The 19,821-nt window shown below is 53.5% G+C and overlaps 4 protein-coding genes across 4 annotated transcripts; 2 read left to right on the top strand and 2 right to left on the bottom strand.

Annotated features, from left to right (window-relative positions):
• Positions 1–109: 109 nt before the first annotated feature.
• Positions 110–1,284, bottom strand: NECHADRAFT_105306 (mitochondrial 54S ribosomal protein YmL7/YmL5; the record flags this gene model as incomplete). The annotated part of the gene is made up of 3 exons (XM_003050000.1): positions 110–235; positions 288–981; positions 1,040–1,284. The coding sequence occupies 3 exons, from the start codon at positions 1,282–1,284 to the stop codon at positions 110–112; spliced, it is 1,065 nt and encodes a 354-aa protein (XP_003050046.1).
• Positions 1,285–4,685: 3,401 nt separating this feature from the next.
• On the top strand, positions 4,686–7,592 carry NECHADRAFT_49385 (uncharacterized protein; the record flags this gene model as incomplete). The annotated part of the gene is made up of 5 exons (XM_003050389.1): positions 4,686–4,808; positions 4,931–5,032; positions 5,088–5,465; positions 5,523–6,261; positions 6,310–7,592. 5 exons carry the CDS (start codon positions 4,686–4,688, stop codon positions 7,590–7,592), a joined length of 2,625 nt encoding a protein of 874 aa, XP_003050435.1.
• Positions 7,593–8,201: 609 nt separating this feature from the next.
• NECHADRAFT_63560 (uncharacterized protein) lies at positions 8,202–10,162 on the bottom strand. Its single transcript, XM_003049999.1, has 3 exons — positions 9,622–10,162; positions 8,921–9,568; positions 8,202–8,867 (listed from the first exon to the last, which is right to left on the bottom strand). The coding sequence occupies exons 1-3, from the start codon at positions 9,934–9,936 to the stop codon at positions 8,760–8,762; spliced, it is 1,071 nt and encodes a 356-aa protein (XP_003050045.1). The 5' UTR covers positions 9,937–10,162; the 3' UTR covers positions 8,202–8,759.
• An 842-nt stretch (positions 10,163–11,004) lies between these two features.
• On the top strand, positions 11,005–15,111 carry NECHADRAFT_63557 (uncharacterized protein). Its single transcript, XM_003050388.1, has 6 exons — positions 11,005–11,209; positions 11,468–11,656; positions 11,705–12,008; positions 12,063–12,143; positions 12,198–12,800; positions 12,859–15,111. The coding sequence occupies exons 1-6, from the start codon at positions 11,196–11,198 to the stop codon at positions 13,279–13,281; spliced, it is 1,614 nt and encodes a 537-aa protein (XP_003050434.1). The 5' UTR covers positions 11,005–11,195; the 3' UTR covers positions 13,282–15,111.
• The last annotated feature ends 4,710 nt before the right edge of the window (positions 15,112–19,821 follow it).

Below are 19,821 nucleotides of genomic sequence, written 5' to 3'. Positions count from 1 at the left end.
CCCTTATGATACATTGGTCTTGGTACATGGTCTATACTACATATCAACCATTCGGAGATGATGCTTGCCTCATAATCTCACATCCAACAGTGACTCCTTTTGTCGTGACTTAGTGTGTGGCCTTGCCGTAGAAGGGCAAGCCCAATGCCTCCAGGAGCAGACGACCTTGTCTGTCCGAGGTTCCCGTCGTCTTAATGAAGATATCACAACCGGGCATCAGTCGTGCAGGGTACATCTAAGTTACAGGTTAGATCATCAGTCAGGACAGGGGTTACTCTCAGACTCACATCGTAGTTGAACTCGATCTCGGGGAAGTACGCCATCCAAGCCGGACGCATACCAAACGCCAGGTTGCCCGCACTATCACCTGTAGTCGCATTGATACCGGGCCAATCCTTGATCTTGGGCAGAACCAGAGTGATGAGCTTGTCGAGGAACTCATAGGCAGAACCACCACGGAGCGTCACCTTGCAACCAGTCTTGTCGCCCTTTCGGACACCCCACTGAACAACACCGTGCTTGACCCGAGTCACCTCGGGGAAAGCTCCCGAGATTGCCTGGACAACTGCTCGGCAAACGTGAAGGTACTCCTTGTTCTGGGCACCGGCGGGAGCAAACGAGTTGATAGTGATAGACTCGAGCTCAGGGATGTTGTGCCAGGCAATTGGGCGCTCGATTATGCCCAATCTTGAAGAGCCGCCACCACGAGGTCCTCGACGAGGTCGGTTCTCATGATAAGGTGAGGAGCCGTCCCATTCTCTCAAGTTACCCTTGTTGGAAACCGGTTGCTCAGTACCGGGAGGTATGTGTTGGTATGTGAGGGTCATCAGATCTGGGGCAATTGTGCTGTCATAGGTGTGCTTTAGCCGGGGAAAGTTGAAAGGTCCAGGGACGAAGTCTCTAGCAGTCGGGTCGGAGGATAGAGGCATCTGGACGGGGTGGAGAGGTCCTCGGTAGTACTTGGGAGGATGGTACTGGTATCTATGGAGGGGCTCTTAGTCCATGTTCCGAAGCTGTGGGGAGCAATTGAGGCACGAACCGGTTACCAGGAAGCTTCCTGTCCCTAGAGCTGGTCTTCTCCTTCTCATTGAAGGCCTTAATGGCCGCCTCATCGGGAGCGGCTGTCGCAAAGGACGACGCAGAGTCGAGGTCTGAAAGAGCAGATGTGGGCTTCTCGGCCTCTGTCGAGGCGAACCGCCTCGCGCAGAGAGGGACAGTCCGCAGAGGGATCTGCCTTCGTCCCAATGAGCTCGCCAGGCGAGCTCCTTCTCGGACCGTGGCCATGGTGTCGGGTTCGGCAAGGTGGAATTGCTCGTCGACAGAGGTGGGAGTTTGTCGCGTGGATTGGAAATTTCCATCTAAGCGGCTAGCCGCAGTTGAGCCACATGTGGCTTGATTTGAGGGATGTGTGGCTGGTGTGTCTAACTGTGGCGTTGCCTCTTAAACCACCTCAAGGTTCTCAACGGCTGCTGGCCAGGACGGGCAATTGGTTTTCACTGATACGCGTATCTCCAGCCTATGATCAATCATCTCGCTTGTCTACTTTATTCCCAGTTGAATGGTGGTTCGACGCGAGAACATTAGCCCAAAGAGCTTTGGCCGTCCTCAGCCTTTCCAGCTTGAATGTATTGCCGCACCATGTGACTTGAATAATCTGATCCCTCACTCTTGATCATCTCACCACTTTTCTAGATACCGATCTCCCCTCATTGACCCAGATCTAGGAACACAGCAAAAATGCAAGTTCTAGATGGTCAGTTTACGAAGCTGCCAATGGACTCGTTCTGGACCAAAGCTTGCAACGGACTGTACTGTACGAAAACTAGTAGGGTCAAGTCTCCTGAGCCCTCGCTAGTTGGTGCAAGTGTCGGGCCGTAAGAAGTCCGCAGTCCGAAACTGCTCAATCGCTCTCATTCGGATTTTCAAACTCCGAAAAGATGCTGCAATTGGCATGGGGTTATCACGGAGCGGACCCAAGCAGTTGGGCGCGGGATCCGTGGGCCCGTTGACCCGATTTAACTCCATCTTTTTTTCTCTCAACAATACAGACCGACACAGACCGATATGATAGAAACGCTTAGAAACAACCCGATTCGGACGGACCAGGTAGCTGTAACCGGCCGGCTGATTCCCCGTCCCCGTTAACAACCGGGCATGGTTTCTAGAGCGGCCCGACCATAGGAACCATACGTTTATCGGATGCGGATGCGGATGGGCAGCATTCGAGAGCGACAAGAACCCGGGTGTACTCGTAACATTTTTGGGCGCGTGCTCTACCTTTTGCTCTCCAACATAAAATGCATTCCTTTCTTGGAAACAGGCAAGTTATGATGCCGATAGTAAGAACAACATCGGTAGTTGATCCGGCTGACCTTGCTCGACGCCATTAAGTGTAAAACTTGTTATGAAGGTACTGACCTCGGTTACTTGAGAGGATCACTTGAGCTCATGCACAGAAGTGCGATGTCTTTCCATTCCAAGTTGTCATCGTAGGCCGCAGTTAGATGGGACAGATACTATCATGTTGCCGTAAAACCCTCGGTTGGTATTGATGGAAACGGAAGATGACGGGAGAGTTGGGGGGAGGTTGTCCTCTTATACTGTAGTTTCGAAGTTCTTCTCCATTGACTTTCAAGATGACCCTGTCTGAAACTGAAAGTACAGGGCTTGGAAACCGTAGAGAACCTCGGGGTGTTAACCATGAAAGCATTTCATACGACCTTTTGGTCAGTGCAATACATTCGTGCCTACGTCACCAGCACTCGCAGCCCGAGGCCATTCATTACCTTTCTTGTGAGTGAACCGAAGCTCATCAAGACCTTGGTTTCCTGGACTAGACGTGCCCAAGCTTTTACCTACCTAGGTACCTATTGGGTAGGTATGTACTGGGTACCTGCTCCCCCAACCCACTGTCATCAAGAACCATCCGATAAACGTATGGGCCAGGGAAGCCCTCAAAGGGGATAACCACCCGCGGGGGCGGTCTGGTGATGGAACGCGGATCTCGATGGTACTCGTAACCTCTTGTTGTGCGTGATCTTGCCTTGGCGTGCACGTACCAACTACGACAACCCAAAGGATGCGGACTCCCACTGAACCGATAATGAACCTGATTCTATCGCCAAATTCTGCGAGTGCGCTGCAAGGCCAGGCCGTAGTGGTGTGTGCAAGGGGTGGATGCAACTTGGATGGTGGACGGAGTTGCCGCCTGCCTAGCAGGCTTCAGAATTTTTCTCCCTTTGTTGGGGACGATTTATTCCGGTAAATTGGCACAAGACACTCTGCATACGTGTCACAGTTACGAATTATAGATCCATTCTTGCTCGATTCAACGTTTGAATGCTGCGTGACTGTCCTATCCCGGCCCAGGTCACAAGTCAAGAGTCCATGGATGATGACTGTCATGGGCAGGGTTGCACGCCCAGGCGGTAATAAACTGGACCCTGAAGATTGGAAGAGGGGCAGGATGGGTATGTCAGAGGCTCTGAGGGGCACGCAAGATGATGACGGTGGAATCAAGCAGAGCCCTCCCAAGGCAGCGTGGGGTTGTTCATGATTGATAATGGACGGGTGACGAAAGACGTTGCGTGGGCGTTAAAGTTCTTGTTCTTGTTAGACAAGGCAGAAACTACGAGATGCTGCCTTGCTGACTGATAATCAAGCAAGACAAACAACACACACAATAGTATTATGAAAAGTTAAAAGGCGGATTGTTTACTTACACCGCCGTGTCGGTAGGTACAAAGATTTTAAAGATTCTTTCCCATGCATGATGCTACGTCAAACCCGGACGGTCAAATGTGATGGATGACTCCCGCGAAGAAATCATCCAAGCAAATCGCCTGCCAGCTTCCACGTTGGACATTAGCTCGTCGGACCCTGCGCGGTAGCCGTTTGGGAGGTTACGGACGGGTTCGCTTTCGCTACCCGATCCCACGAGCGCTTGTCGGAATGGTCAGGATCGCCCATCCAATCCGTCCTTGGCCGGCGCCGTTGGATTGGATTGGCACGCAGACACAGAGCTAGCGCGCTTGTCGGATGCCCTGAGGCACCGAGACCCTCGATGGAAGTGACTGCGATTGCGCCCCTAACCCACAGGGGCACTGCACGTCTGCCTCTGACGGAGGTGAGGTGTGGATGGCACAGGCCACACAGCCCAACAGGGGTCGCCTGGGCTGCTGTACCGACAGGGGCCGCCGTCCCGCCCCCGCCACTGGGTCCTGGTCCTCGAAACCCTTCTATTTTGGTAGGTCGACTGGACAGGTACAGGTACCTTCCTAACTATTCGGCCACTGACGCTTCGCTCCGAACCCGAAACCACGGCCTTTTTTGAGGTAGAGCTTCCCCCTCTGGTTTCTCGTCGTCGGGTCTTTCAGCTCACGCTTCGCTTTCTCTTCTTTCTTCTGCTTTGAATAATTCTTCCAACCTCTTCCTCGCCCGTCTCCTCTCGTCTCCGAGCGACCAGTACATTGACCGACTCATCTATCGCACCCTCACTGCATTAACCTATCCATCTCACCGCGCGCGTCGCACCGAGCCGCCTCCCGTCCCTCCTCAACCATCGCCTGCGACTGATGCGCCCCCGATAATGAAGGCTTGTGGCCTGTTGTTACCTCGCTGAACCTCACGAGGCACCCGATCTTTTCTCACAATCACATCCTTCTTTTCTACTACATTCAGCAACCATGAAGGAGTTCCCTCGGAAATTCCTCAGCTTGCGCGACAAGAATGGCGCAGGCCGTAGATCTAAGTCGGCTGCACCAGCGCCGCCTGTACCAGCAACCTCTGACAACGCCAACAAGAACAAGGTATGCTCGAGATGCCCTCAATGGTCATGTCTCGAGGCGGTGGGCTTGGCCACGACGTCAACCATGCCTAAAGCCACGGGGCAAATCATTTTGGACTCATTTGCTGACCAGCTGCGGGACAGCCTCGTCCACTTTCTGCAGGCGCCTTCATGGCCATGTTCAAGACAGACAACGCCAAGCCAGGCGCCAAAGCAGATGCAGACAAGGAAAAGGACACAGCACGAGTACGGAACAGCCCCCGCGATCATAGGAGCCGATTCATTAACACCAATCCGTTAGGTCGAGGAGATTCTACGACGGCTTGACGAGCTCAACATAACAAACGTCACCGCTGACCACATCAACGACATCATGGCCACCAAATTCGCCGACCATGACCCGAAAAAGACGGTCGAATTCATCGACATGGAGCAGAAGGCGGCAGCTGGCATCATCACCCCTTACGACCCAAGCGTGGAAATGGTTGGTGCCGAGAATCGTGGCAACGTAACGTGTTACTTGGACGCCCTGCTCTTCTCCATGTTTGCCAAACTTGACGCTTTTGAGTGCATGCTCAAGAATGAGTTTCCTGAGGAAGACAACCGCAATAAGCTCGTCACTCTCTTGCGCATGTGGGTAAACATGCTGAGGACTGGAAAGCTAGTACACACAGATCTGGTAGGTTGAGGCACATCCCATCCCGCAGGTTAAATTAAACTCGGCTAACTCGCGCAGACCAAGCTCATCCAGGACGCCTTGGCTGACTGTGGCTGGTCAGATGCTCGGATGCTGGAGCAACAAGATACTTCGGAAGCTTTTGCTTTCATTACAGAAACTCTACAGCTACCCCTCCTCTCATTGCAGGTCGACCTTTTCCACCAAGGCAAGAAGGATAAGGACGACCACAAGGTTGTCTACGAACGTCTCCTGAACCTTGCCGTGCCTCCGGATCCCGAGGATAAGGGAATCAAGTTGGAGGATTGTCTCGAGGAGTACTTCAACGCCCAGGTCGACGTCAAGCGAGACAGCGAAGATGGGAAGAAGCTCAGCGTGGAAGACAGGAGCTACAGCGAGCCACCAAAGCTGAAGCACAGGGATACGATCCGGATCATCACCGAGGAAAGGGGCGAACCATCAACACCCATCACTGCCTCCCCGACGACTATCACTCCCATCGAGAGGACACCCACCGCCGAGAAAGGACCCATTCTTGGGGGCCAAGACGTCAAGACCAAACATGGCGATGTTCCTGATGATGAGGAGGTGGGCGAAGTCACCACCATCGAAATAGCACAGGAGCGCAAGCCGTCCGTTCGAGCAAGGTCAACAAGTGTTATCCAGCGGGTCGTTCTCGATGAGCAGGGTCGTCCATCTACCCCTGACAATATCACGGTACTCCAAAAGGCCATGAGAAAGGGCTCTACTGTGGTCAAGGCCGTAACAATCCCTGCGTGGCAATTTTTCAGACTTATTCGTGAGTTTGCCCCCCTATTTCCCACGACAGCACTAACAAGCATGGTAGCATGGCATGCGTTGACAAGCTCCGAGCCCCGAAACAACGTCGACGTTGCCTTGAACTTTGACCAACGACCAGTTGTAGGCATCTGCCTCAAACGCTATGCCATGACCGAGTCGGGCCACCCCAAGCGCCATAACACCTTCATTGATATACCTGACAGCCTCAGGCTCCCGCACTTTATGCTCGCTGACGAGATCAAGACGGAGGAGGAGTCGAATGTCCTTAACATGGAGTATAAGCTCGTTCTCCAATCTGTCATCTGCCATCGTGGTGATTCTTTACAAAGTGGACACTACATCTCGTTCGCCAGAGTTGCCCCCAAGCTCCTGAAGGATAACCGGCGCCACAATTTCGACCCTCCCCCGGATTACGAGGAGGCTCAATGGGTCAAGTTCGATGACCTACAGATCGAGAACCGTGTCAGTTACGTCGACGACATCAAGAGGGCCCTGAGAGAAGAGATGCCGTATCTGCTCTTTTACCAGATCGTCCCAATGGTTGATGTTGCCCCTCCTTCTGTCGACGACACCGAAACCGAGCCGCCATCATATAACGAGTCCAAGGTTAGCATCGAGCTACCTCCCACACCAACCCGAAGCAACCAGCTGGGAATTTCGGGCCAGGACGAGAGCTACTTTGGCAATACTCCAACCATTGAGAGCTCTCAGCTATATGCCAGCAAGCCACCAAGCATTCGACTCTCTTCAGACAGCGAACGCCCCCCTAGAAGGAGTGGTGAGGGTATAGATTTCCACCAGGGGTCTCTCCTGGGAGATTCTCGTCGCCCTAGCGTGGTCTGGACGGATTCGACTTCTCCAACCCCCAACTCTCACTCTCCAGCCGTGACACCAAACGAAGAATCTACGGCATCGAGGTTATCTCGCGCAGCATCACGGTTCGCCAAGGTCAACAGGAGTCGACCGAGCAGCCAGAATGGCGACAACCGTATCAGCTTTTCAATGAGCCGCTTAGGAGGGCTCATGCGGCCAAGCAAGGAGCCTTTGGTGGATCCCAAGGCTGACCCCAAGGCAGATCTCAAGGTAGATTCCAATCCTCTTGGGATGTCCTCGGCCAACTCTACAGGTGTTTTGACCATGGAGCTATCCAAGGAGTCCAAGAGCAGCACCGATGGAGCTGAAGCACCTGCTGAGCCAGAGACCGAGTCTCATCACCATCACCACCACCACCAGCATGGTGGGAAGCATGGCCATAAACGAATCAAGTCCAAGGATAAGATCAAGAACAAGAACAACCCTCAACCAGAGCGAGAATGCACGGTGATGTAATCGTCGTGCTTCTTGACGACGGCAAATGACACCAAAAAACATGAAGCGACGAAACATCAACACACACACGAAATCACGACTTTTCTCAATGTTTGAATACACACGCATAGGAACAGGAGTTGCCGGCTCAAAAAAGGAAACAATGCAAAAGCCTCGGATGGGAATGGTTGCCGGCGAACGAGATAACGCACCGCCCTGGTGGACTGTAATGGTGTTGGACGAGATGTAAAAGGGGAGGAGAATGACCACCAGGGTACGTGATGACTGAACGGACGAAAGAAGAGCGGAATTGCATTTTTCTTTCTCTGTTTTCTTGTTTGGCCAAGGGCCTACATAGCCTGGAAGGAAGAAGAAAAAGCCAAAAGATTCTAGCAAGGCGTTTTGGATGGACGTGGTACCACAGGACATCTGTCTGTACTCATCAAAGGTTACCACGAGGGGGTTGGTATAATGACGCACACGCACACGCAAAAGACAGACGCAAAGGCAATGAGAGAGACGAGACTACAAGAGGCTCATGATCAGTTAATATGACTACTTGAACATGTTTCATTCCTCATGATTGACCATTTCTCATGCTTCCACGTCACATCCTTTGAGAAACTCTGTAGCATCACGTTTGTCTATTTCCTTATACATAGTTACATGAACAGGGAGGCCGTTTCCCAACAGCCCTCCCCGTGGGTAGATGCCCCATCCATCATCATCAACAGTTTAACTTGAAAACCCACCACCTCGATGTGCGCCAAGGGGGGCTGAGTATTCAGTCAAACATTTTAAAAAATATCAAGAACAAGTGAGGATTCCCCAGCTTTGTTTCCTCGCCCTCTGCTGTGCGTCGCAGAAACAAATGACCGACGCAGAACACACACGACAATAATATACACAGATGCCCGGGATCCCGTATCCCCAGGGGAGTTTGGAACAAGCTGCTCCAGAGGATCAGACGAGATGTATATGCAAGAGATCCCCCCTGGGAGACGAGAAACCACGGCATCATCGGAGGCGGAAAGGACGACTAATACATCAAGGGGGGTGGTGGATCGGGGGGGAGAGGGGTCGTGGCGTTTTCCTGGGCCGGTCAACGGTGGGCTACATTAGATTATTCCACCGGATGAGAGCGAGTCGTAGCTGGTGTCATTGGGAGTGCCTTTCGTATCCCAGAGCTTAAAAGGGGATGTTGGGAGGAGGCTGAGATCCAAGGGCCTCCTGCTGTTCTTGAAGCTCCTCGGGAGCAGCCTCGATAGAGACACCCAGTCCAATCTTGGCTTGGCGCTATAGCAAAAAGTCAGTATCATCCAGGGCGTCTTGGGATTGAGAATACGAACCGTAAAGTGGTCAATGTCGGCGGCAAAGGTCATCATAACAGGGGGGGCAACACGCTTCTCAAGAACGCAGCTAAGCTTGCCCTTGGAGTCGACCTGAGCTCGGAAAGTAGACATGCGGAAGTCGTACTTGGCGCCAATGGTGGTGACGCCCTCCTTCTGCAGACCGCCACCCATCATGCCGCCGGGAGAGGGGACGAGGCCGAGGCTCAGATCAACACCAGCCTGGACCTTGTCGGAGAGTCGTCGCCAGTAAGAGGTATTGAGAGTTCCCATGGCAGCCTGGAGCTGAGCGGTGGCAATCCAATCGTTAGACTTGTAGCGGGCAGCGTACGAAACAGCGCACTCGGGGCCCTGGGTGAGGGCAGGTCGCTGCCAGAGAGTCTCGAGACCAAGAGCGAGCTTGGGGGTGACGGACTGGAGGTAGCTACCAATGAAGATACCAGTAAGTCCGCCCTCGAGGTAGGAGGGGTTGAGCATCTTGAGGGATGCGCTAAAGTCGTTGCCGGTGTACTCGTGCTCGAACTGCGCCATATCCTGACCACCAGGCGAGATGGAGAGCTGAGACTTGGAGACAAGCTTGTCGGACCATCGCCAGTTGAATCGCCCGGAGAGAGCGCCCTCGTTGTCGAGGTTTCCTTGGCAGAAGACCTAGTGATGGGTTAGCACCCCGCCTATACGAATTTGTCATCGCGGTTAGCTACCTTGCCTGTGCCGTACATGGCGGCAAAGGTGTAAGGGTTGATGCGCTCGCCCAGGGCAAATTGGTGCGAGACCTGGAAGAGGGGAGCCATGCTGAAGATCTTGGTCAGGTCGGCGCGGATGCCGGTGAACATGTAGTTGTTGAGGAAGACATCGCGCTGAACCTCTTTGGCGAGGTTCTCAATGGTTCCGGGGTTGGACAGGCCGAGCTTCGCCCTCCGCTCGCTGAAGGAATTGAGAGCATCTCCTAACACATTTGCGATTGGGTTGGAGAAGAGGACCGCCTTTATGGGGTCCAATGCGGCTGAGGAGGCCATGGTGAGAGATGTGCGCCGAGGCGAAGCCGGAGACAAGGTCGGAGCCGGCAAGACAAGAAAGAGACTCGGCGACGAAGATATCGACGAGGGCGCAACCGATATGCGGGGGCCGGAGGGGGGAGGAGCAGGGTAGAAGAGGTTGCTGAGATAACCTCGATCGCGTTCAAGTCCCGAGGCCTCTGAACGCCAGGATCGTGATGACGAGCACAGATGGCTTTGGGGTGGTGTTGGGGAGGATGGAGAATAATTTTCATCTGGCTCCGGACAGCTCTAGTGAGGAGCACGAGCCACCAATGATGTCGAGTCGGTTGCCTGTGCGGCTTTTGTGTGGCGGAGGCAAGAATCTTCCGTGCTCCGTTGGAGTCAAGCCACGAGGGGTAGTCAGATGTGGCTTGTAAGACCGAGGTTTATCCACCATCGCATCTGAGCTGAGGGGCCCTGGAATGGGAAGGCGCCAAGGCTCTGGCTCAGATCGGCCTGGGCTAGGGGCAGTGTCGTGTCTTTGGTTGGCGACACAAGGTACTCCACAGGTACTCTGTACTTCCCACTGTAGGCCCTCTCCCAGGGATTTCGGGCTCACATGCACGACTTTGCACCACGCATTGGTGAATGACGTCCTGGTCAGTGGGTACAGGTACTTTGATCGCTACCTACGTCTGTCAATGAGTCCCCTCAACGCCGTTCAACACCAACGACTGCCATTTTCAATTCTCTAATGCTTCTCTTCTTCTTACACTTTCGTCTTCTCCATTGCAAATTCTCCCGATCACTTCTTCTCTTCCCTTCTTGCACGACGTTGTTGAATGAGAGCGGTCAAGGCTTTTTTTATCTCTCGAGCCGACCCCGCCGATAACGCCCGAATTCTCTCCATCTCTCCCTTCCTCCGCGAGCTCATCCCTCGTCTCTGAAGCCGTACCACAAAAGGGACCCGTTAAACCATTCAAGGCGCCAGTTGCAGATCACTACAGGTTCATTGACGCACAAAAAAGTACATCACCTTTTATCGACCAGCATCTTGCCCGCTCCACCGACTGCTTCGTACCATTGAGCATCACATCGCATCTGCAACAGCCTTCATCCGTTCGGTTCAACTCTCACCGAGCAACATCACTAGTGGTCGCAATACTGTTTCGTTTCCCGGGCCTCAGAAATCTTCGTTGTTTTTAGTCATACGCCAGTAATTTAACCCTCACGGGGAACGTATCTCATTAGCCTAGAAGTACCTTTGCCGGGAGCCCTACAGGGATACTCGAACCGACATGGATACTCTCTTGTAGGTGGAATTTCTCTTCTTCTCTTCCGTTGTTGTTATCTTCCATCCGCCTTAAGAATTTGGGGACTACTTCATCTTGAGACCTTCATAGACTCCAGCCTCAAACTGTCTCATAGGAGTCCCTAATTGAGCCGCTTGCCACGTTCCTGAAGCATCTCGCATCATCTTGGCTTGCTGGACGTCAGCACAGGCTTCTAACAGAATCACCTATGACCCTTCTGTTGTCTCCATGATCAGTTCATAACTGACAGTAAAAAGAACCGCTGAGATTGCGGCCAACGCTCCTCGCTACCGCCGCAAAAGCTCAACCTTTATCGATGGCATCCACGACATTACCGAGGGCCAAGATTTGGCCCCGGCCCAACTCTACAGTACCATGTCGGGTCGGCTCTTTCACTCTGGTCGTATAGCCATCGTCATGGTAGGACCACCCGCTCGTGGAAAGACGTAAGTTAAGGCCTTCCGGGTGTTGGTCAACGCTAACGGTTCTTGTAGGCACATCTGCGTCTCCATGGCGCGGTATCTTGGATGGCTTGGTGTCAAAACTCGCATCTTTCATCTTGGTGACTATCGCCGGGCAACTGTTGGCCCTGAAGGAGAGATCCCTGACGACTATTTCTTCCCAAATGCGTCGCCAGCTTCGGTTATCCTGCGCCAGAAGATCTTGAAGAAATGCCGTGAAGATATTTACTCCTGGTTGAACCATGACAATGGACAAGTGGCCATTTATGACGCTGTCAACCCGACTGCCAACGGGCGACGTTCGCTTGCTAAGGAGTTTGCGAAGCATGATGTTCAGGTAGGGAAGACATGGCGCTCGCTTTTGGACATGAACTAATAACTCATTGGATAGACCCTGTTCATCGAGTCGTTCGTTGATGACGAACGCATTCTTCGGGAGAATGCTCGTAACGTCAAAATCTCGTCCCCAGACGTCAGTATACATTTGCACCCAAGTTAAGTAAAGGAGGCTGACTTTGATGAATAGTTCGCGGGCATGGAACCAGATGAAGCTGCCAAGTTGTACCTTCAGAGGATCGAGATGAAGATTCCCGTCTTTGAGACCATGGATGAGAAAGAGCTCAACTATGTCAAAATGATCAACGCCGGAACCAAGTTCTTCTACAACAATGTCAGCTTCAACTATCTCTCGCACCGAATCGTCTTCTACCTCACAAACCTACACATCAAGTCGCGCAAGACCTTCTTTGCCCGAGCTGGCACCACAGCAGAGGAAGATTCGTACAAGGCCGACGCCCCCTTGTCACAGGAGGGGAGAGATTATGCCGAGAAGATGTCCGAGGCACTCATACGGCATCGTGAACAAGAGCGTCAGACGACCATCGCCGAGGGAGGTGCAGATGTGCCGCTGCCGCCCCTGACAGTCTGGACGTCAACGCGAATGCGTACTGTTCAGACATCAGATGCCTTGAAGGAGAAGGGCTATCGAGTCCGGCAGCGCTCGCAGCTCAGTCAGATAAACCCTGGCGTCTGCGAGAAGATGTCGGAGCGAATGATCCGCCAAATCTATCCCGATGAAGTTGAGAAGCACGAACTGGACCCATACCACCACCGCTATCCCCGTGCAGAGGTAAGTTGTCTAGTAAAAGATGCTATATGAGAGTTGATAAGGATACTAATTCAAACAGTCGTACCACGACCTCGCTGTCCGGTTGGAACCTATCATCCTGGAACTGGAACGAGAGCAGCATGATCTCCTCATCATCGCACACGAATCTGTGCTCCGGGTTCTATACGCCTACCTGATGCACTGTTCTACTATGGATATCCCCATGATCAGGTTTCCCCGCGACGAGGTCATCGAGATCATCCCGGCTGCGTACCAGAATGAGGCAAAGCGCATCCTCATCCCCGGCCTGGACCCTCTCATCGTGCCCGGCTCGCCACAGGACATCAAGATCCCTGTTCCGAGCAGCGGCTACGCGAGCGCGCAGTTGACGCCGATTCCCAGCGGTATTGGCACCCCGGTTGATCACAGCGAGCGGCTGCCTGACAAGGTCATCAGCACGGTCAAGGACCTGGTCGCGGACAAGGTGAACGATGAGGACTAGTCTCTTGCAGTTCCCGTGCTTCGGGCGAGGGTGTTGAGGCATCGAGAGAACCAAAGACTGATGAATCCTCGGACCCAACCCCTCTCAACGGAGAAGTACCACGATGATCTGCGGCCAAGGACGAGGAGTCATTTTAGGAGTGAGCGGCAGGTTGAATACTATCAAAGAAAGAAATGATGCATCACTGATCACATGATTCGACGAGGTCGCATCCCAGACGCTGGTCGGTTACATCCAAAAGCATGCATTTTGATATGACAAGTCGAGCCATGAACCTCGCCAGGTAGCCCTTCACCCTTGCTCCTTGCTTCCCCAAGCCCTCGGTTCCAGGGAGCCCAATGATTTCAAAGCCAGGTCATGCTACGCTACGGATACGGGGTCTCTCGTTTCACTCGGGTTGCAGAAACAACGTGGAAAAGCAACATGGTGGGAGGCTGTCAAAGGTTGGGCACGAGTGAGTAAGTGAATGCGTTGAGTGAGTTGGTGTTGGTGGAGGGTAGGTAGCAATGATTTGTCTGTGAGCAGGGGCATAACCGAGATAGCTCAGCACATCATCATTCCTTGGCTACCTACCTTACCTACAGTATGTACTTATGAATCCCATCCCATAGTTGGTTATCTACGAATTTTGTCTTCCATCACGACGAGTGAGTGATGAATCAATGCCTTCCCCCCCCCTTCTCGGCGGCAAAGTGCAGAAAGCCACAAGCACAAGAACAAAAAGAGTCAAACATGTCGCAAACCCAAAAGCAAGCGCCTGGCCCGTCTCTTTTTGTGTCTCAAATCAACGAGTCCCAATAAATCCCATTGGTTGAATTTCCTCTCTTGCTGCCAACAAAAAAGAAACAAGAGACAAAAGTTTCAAGGCAAAGGGGACGCATCAACGGGCGGCGTGGCACGACGTTACAAGCTGACACCAACAAGTGGCTGGCGCAAAAGTCAAGATACAACTCGAGTACACTCGTCCAGAACTCGGCCGGCCACAGGCACAGAGGTATCAACCAGGTCGCGCGAGCACAGCGGCCTCCCGGTGCCTTGTGCCTGGGGTGGGCGGCCGGGGGATGGACGTGTTATTTGCCGGGAGATGCAGGTCGCTGGATTGGGGAAGCTTGTGTGCACAGGGGGGTCATGTCAAGGATGGGTGAGTGGGCGTTTAATTGTGCTTTGCTGTTCTGTCCTGTCCTGTGCTGTAGGAAGAAGGAGTAGGACTGACGGCGGACGATACAGGACGTGTCTTGTTGGCTGAGGCATTACTGTCTCCCAGTCAGTCAGTCAGTCTGTGTGTCTGTCAGTCAGAGTTCCAACAATGGAGCTGTAGCAAGTCAGAATGATCGACATCTGCTCGTGGTTAACGAGAGGTCATCAAGACGGCAGACTTGCCATATCTGGAAGTAGAGCTCAACTGTAATCGACGCAGCAAGCACTATTCCAGGCTCAACCCTCCCCCCGTCAAGGTCTTGTCTTTCGTCACATCATGAACAACAGCCTAGAGGAACGGCCCTCTCCCCAGCCGGGGAGCATGGCAAAACCTCCGGGACCACCAGTGTCATATATGACAGGCACCGGACCATGTCCACTGATTACCTGCATATTTCGGCCATCCGCCACCTAGTCCAGGTTGCAAAGATCTTCCCCTCCAATGGCCGAAGTAACGCCCGTAGGTAGGTAGACCTCAGTTCAGTGCTGCTTGCTCGCTCGCTTCCTAGGCTTCCTCCTCACTATGCTCTGTGCGCCGCATGGATCCCTCTCGTGTCCGTGACCGGGTCATCACGGATCAAGCTCCACGGCGACAACCTCCGACATGGACGGCCGTGTTTTCGAGGTCAGGTCTGGTCTGCGAACGTGAAGATCCAGAGGGTTACCCCAAGGGCAGGGGTCCGAGTCCATATGGATGCGTGACAGTGACAGCGACAGCGATCATCTTTACATGTATGTCCATACACCCAAGAAAGAGACCCTATGTTGTCCCGTAAGCATAGATGCCTTAATATCACGGCTGTCGAGTTTGCTCAGCAACAGAAGCTACTGCCATCTTGGTCAACATGGATTCTCTGATCTCGCTTGTGTCCCCGGTCCCCAACAAATAGGCGCATACATGTGCCGATACGTTAGTTCAACGGCTGGCAAGTATACTTACTATACCAGCTTTTGTCCGGCATGACGAGTTTTGTGTCATGTTCCACAGTCTGCAAGGGAATACCGTCATGGTGATACATCAAATGAGGACAGACCAGAATCCATTCATTCCCTTGTCTCCCCCCCGTGGCGTCGTAGGCGAGACACGCCCCATGTATAGGTTGGCTTTATCGATCAGACTCCAATCGTAGCAGTAGCCGAAGTATAGTCCATCGTGAAGATGCTGCTGCTGCCAGGTGTCGCCGTGCGCCATTAATCAGACACATCTGCCGCCGGCAGAGGCTCTCCGATGCCATCAAGTGAGGAAAACGAACGAGCCATCTCATGATCTCCCGGGCCGAGACTGGCCGCGACGCCGACAAAGACAACTCGGGCTGCCATTGCATGTAAGCTGGTCAAGCCCAAGCGTTGGGCACGACGGTGCCGCACCGCGGACTGGACTGGACTGGTCCTGACTTGGTGAAGGACGACTCGCAGTGCCACAGCCTCTATCCGTAAAAACGCAGCAGAGTCAAAGAGGCAATCGCCCTCTCACGGAAGCCAGGGGTAGGTCGCCATAGCCTTCCAGTTGGGTTAGAGAGCTTGGAGGGGTTGAGATGAGGACGGGGTGTCACGGATCTCAGCTGGGTTCGTGGCATGGAACCATCGGATCCGACGAGGACCCTTGCCTGTGACCGGACCGCCGCCGTGTGTGCGAGATGTTGCCAAGGAAACTTGGATGATTGACTGGGTTGGGTGAGAAACAGGACGAGCAGAAAACAGGTTGAGGCGATCATGGCCTGATCCAGTCTCGCCAGACTGATGCCACCAATATCACATCGCAGCAGTCCTGAGCATGTCAACACCAGTGCCGCCCTTCCAACCCCAGTTTGGAACCTTAAAGATAGCATCAAAACCCAAGCCGGCTGATCTACACCCGTGCATGCATCGGGCCATAGTAAGAACTTCCTCCATGTACACGATATCCACAGACAGGGGCAGGAAAAGGCCCATGGACCATGGACCATGCCGGGGCCGCCAGCCGGAAGCCGCGCGTCTGATGACCAGTCTCTGACAGCACTTTCAGCCCCCAAGACTTTGATTGGGGTCGCACAAGGAGGATCAGGAATGGACCCGTGAGGCATGCCATGACCAACCGACTGCCTCTTTCACCTTGTCTTGCTCGGTGTACTCATATCCAGGCTGTGTGTGGCCTGTAGCCTGTAGCCTCGCAGATTCATCTAACGCCGATGTCGTCGGTCGTTGCCACATGCTAGTTCCCGTGCGGTGAGATGCGATGCGATGCTAGCGAACTGACAGGGGAACAGACATGCTTGTTGACGTAAGGCAGGCGGGAAACGGCGCTCGTGTCGGAGAGCCAGCTGATTTCAAGGCTGTGAATAGTGGCGGATTTCGAGGCTGTCGAAATGGGCTGATGATACACCAACACCCCCCATGTAAGCCTTGTGCATAGCATGCCTGCTGTCGCTGTCCTTCTGACCTCTTGTCGGCTTAATGACGTTTCACAAAAGCACCGCAGCCATCTGGAGGTTGCCAGTGAATCGCGGGAAGTGCCGTATCCAGTCAGTACTGAATACTGTACTGTAGCAAGTCTCACGATCCATCACAGGTGTTGTGAGTCTGATCGCTCTGTAGTAAGATTGTAGGCTAGAGTCGACGTGGAAACTTTGGTTTAGCCTTTGTGGAAATACCAGCGGCAAATTCTTCTCGAGTCAATATCGCCTTTCGGTGCCAGGAACTTGACGAGAGTCTTGGGCCGCGCGAGTACTGACCTCTCGGTGGCAGTACATGCTCTACAACATAAGAGTTTTGCTCCAGGAGGGGATGTTAACTTACATACTTGCTGAAGTGGACTCGAGCAGCGAAAACCGGGGATTCGTGGCAGGTTAGACGAATTAACCTTAACTTCCGAGTTGAAGTAAGAGAAGCTAGGTATTGAGCCGTCCTAAGATGTATGCTTCTTGCTGGTTTCTGGGAGTTGCATAGCCAACAACGGGCTATGCACGATTGCAACTCTCCAAGCGCGTCGCCTGCTAGGCCTAGTTCGATCTGCATCTTCTGATTACACAGCAATTCCTCAGCTTGTCAGGCAACGTCGCTGCGTTGGATCGTTGAACCAGGATCACCAAGATCGAGTCAGGTGACAGACATGAACCAGAGTCGCCCTTGGATTGTCAATGGCTCAACGTCGTGCGCTTGAACAAAAGAGGCCCGGACGTTTGTAGCCAGGGACGCCTCTAAAGTCATGCTGACATGCTCGGTGGCGTCAACACTCTCCTCCATGCTTTCGAGCCGCAGCCGGGAAGCGGGAGTCTGATCTAGACCTTCCACTATCACACTCCGGTACCGCCGCAATGCCGCAGGCCGCGGCGCGGTATGTTTTAGCCCAACCCCAACTCTGGTGAGACGCGCTTGTTGAGCGGGGTGAACGGCTAGAGACTCGAAAAAAAGGCCATGCCTCCCTCTCGGTGCACATGGCAGTCTAGGTTTCACGATGTCAATTGGACTTTGAGGACATCAATTGACCTCGGATCAAAGTAATCCAGTTCTTGGAATGACGAAGAAGCAGACTTGCCCTGAATTTCGTGTCAGTTGACTCCTTCATGAAAACAGGACTGCCGTGTGAGCTTCAACAACAGCGGCAGGATGGGTATTACTGCTCTCTTCCCCAAGTAACGTCGTCCATTGATCTCGTCTTTCATGGTTGGATAACTCCACGACAAGGACCCCTTTTTTCTCTCGAGTTGATCAGATGGGCCGTGTGCTTTTGCGAACCTAAATTCGGCCATTGTTATTAGCGTTGCATATGAGGGGTCTCATGACCATCTGCATTCCACAAAGTCCACCCACTTAGGACTACTTTCGCCCACCATCTTGATGGCTCCCCTCATCTCGTCGCCAGCTTCCGCGACTGGTAGCCAGTGAGTGGTCTGCAGCCGCCCATGGGCCCTGTGGTCAGCGGTGTTCGCGACGGGGGACGGTGCCAGGGGCTTTGGTGGCCTCTGGGCTTTTCCCTCGTTCCTTGTTAGCCTCCAGATGCATCGGAGAGGATGAGATGGGCGTGATGGGATGGAGACGATCGCTCAGATGCTGGCCATCTACCGTGGCCGCATCGGCTTTTGGGTCAACAGGCTGTCAGGCGTCGCCGAAACGGGATGCCCGTCTATCACCAATCGCCATTTCCGACAGCTCCCGTCGTCTCTCGTGGCCTCAAGCACATGCTCATGCTCGTGGCAGACCCAACCCAAGAAGCAATGGCCATGCATATTTCGCAAAATGACGTCCTCACCATGACGTCGGGCCCATCCATTGGCCACAGCCTGATCACCATTGGCGTTGACACTACTTACCCTGTGTCCACCTTGACCACCACTTTGATCACGCCCCTCGACACCACCAACCACCATCCAACCACCAACCGCTGACGACTCTAGGGCTTTTTAAAAGGGAAGAGCACTTGCCCACTGATGTGAGACTGAACCAAAAATATCCGAGTCGCAGGTTGACAGGCCAAGAGCCTCTAGGTGAGATTTGTTGGGTTGGTCCAGTGGTTTGATAATCCAGTCTTGACGGGAATCAGGCCGTTAAGCTTGACGGTCTCTCGCAGGGACGGTGCCCGGGCTCAACACCCAAATTCGGGATCATGTTTTGTGGAGGCATAATTAGGGCACAACAATTGCAAGTGAAGTGTCTCGTACCGGCGCGTTGGACTCCTGATTCCTGGATCTCGAGTTCCAGAGCTTCAGACGTCAGGGATCCACCCAGCCTCACCGTGCCACGGCCCCGCAGGTGCATGTGCTCTGTGCAAAGCGTCGTCCATCGTCATCTCGACTTCTGCATCAGGTGGGAACCCAACCGGCGGAGGAACCCAGTCCTCTCGGACCAGTCTGGCCGGCAGGGGAGGGCAGGGGCGGCTGTCGACTCTTACCGGTTGAGGGCCGACAGCCCCTGTCATCAACGTTGCTTTTGATCGATAGACGCTGGCAACGCTGGGAATGGGTGAAGATCCAATCCCTGCGCATGCGTCACGGTTGTAGCGACCCGGGCTGCCAGCGAGCGAATATGCTTCGGCAATTAAATGTCTCGATCTCAAAAACGGTAGCTTGTTGGGGGTCCTGGGCGTCGACTTCATCAAATGGGAAGGTCTGGACCGTCCTGCACTGGTCTGGTCGCACATGGATGAAGAGACAGGCTGAGGCGATGCGAGATGAGACGAAACGGGGAGAGGTAAGGAGAGGTGAGATAAAGTGAGGTGAGGTGACGTGACCTTGGGGTGGTTGTTGACGCATTGAACATTGGTCGGGCCACATTTGGGATATCATGTGAACTTCTTTGCTTGCTGGTTGGTGTTGGGATCCAATATCAAGAAACCGCCCTCCAAACTGTGGGTGAGAAGGCATGAAA

This window comes from Fusarium vanettenii (genome assembly GCF_000151355.1).
Source record: "Fusarium vanettenii 77-13-4 chromosome 9 genomic scaffold NECHAsca_6_chr9_2_0, whole genome shotgun sequence".
Classification (NCBI taxonomy): Eukaryota; Fungi; Ascomycota; class Sordariomycetes; order Hypocreales; family Nectriaceae; genus Fusarium; species Fusarium vanettenii.
This window is presented reverse-complemented; position numbering and strand designations above follow the sequence as displayed.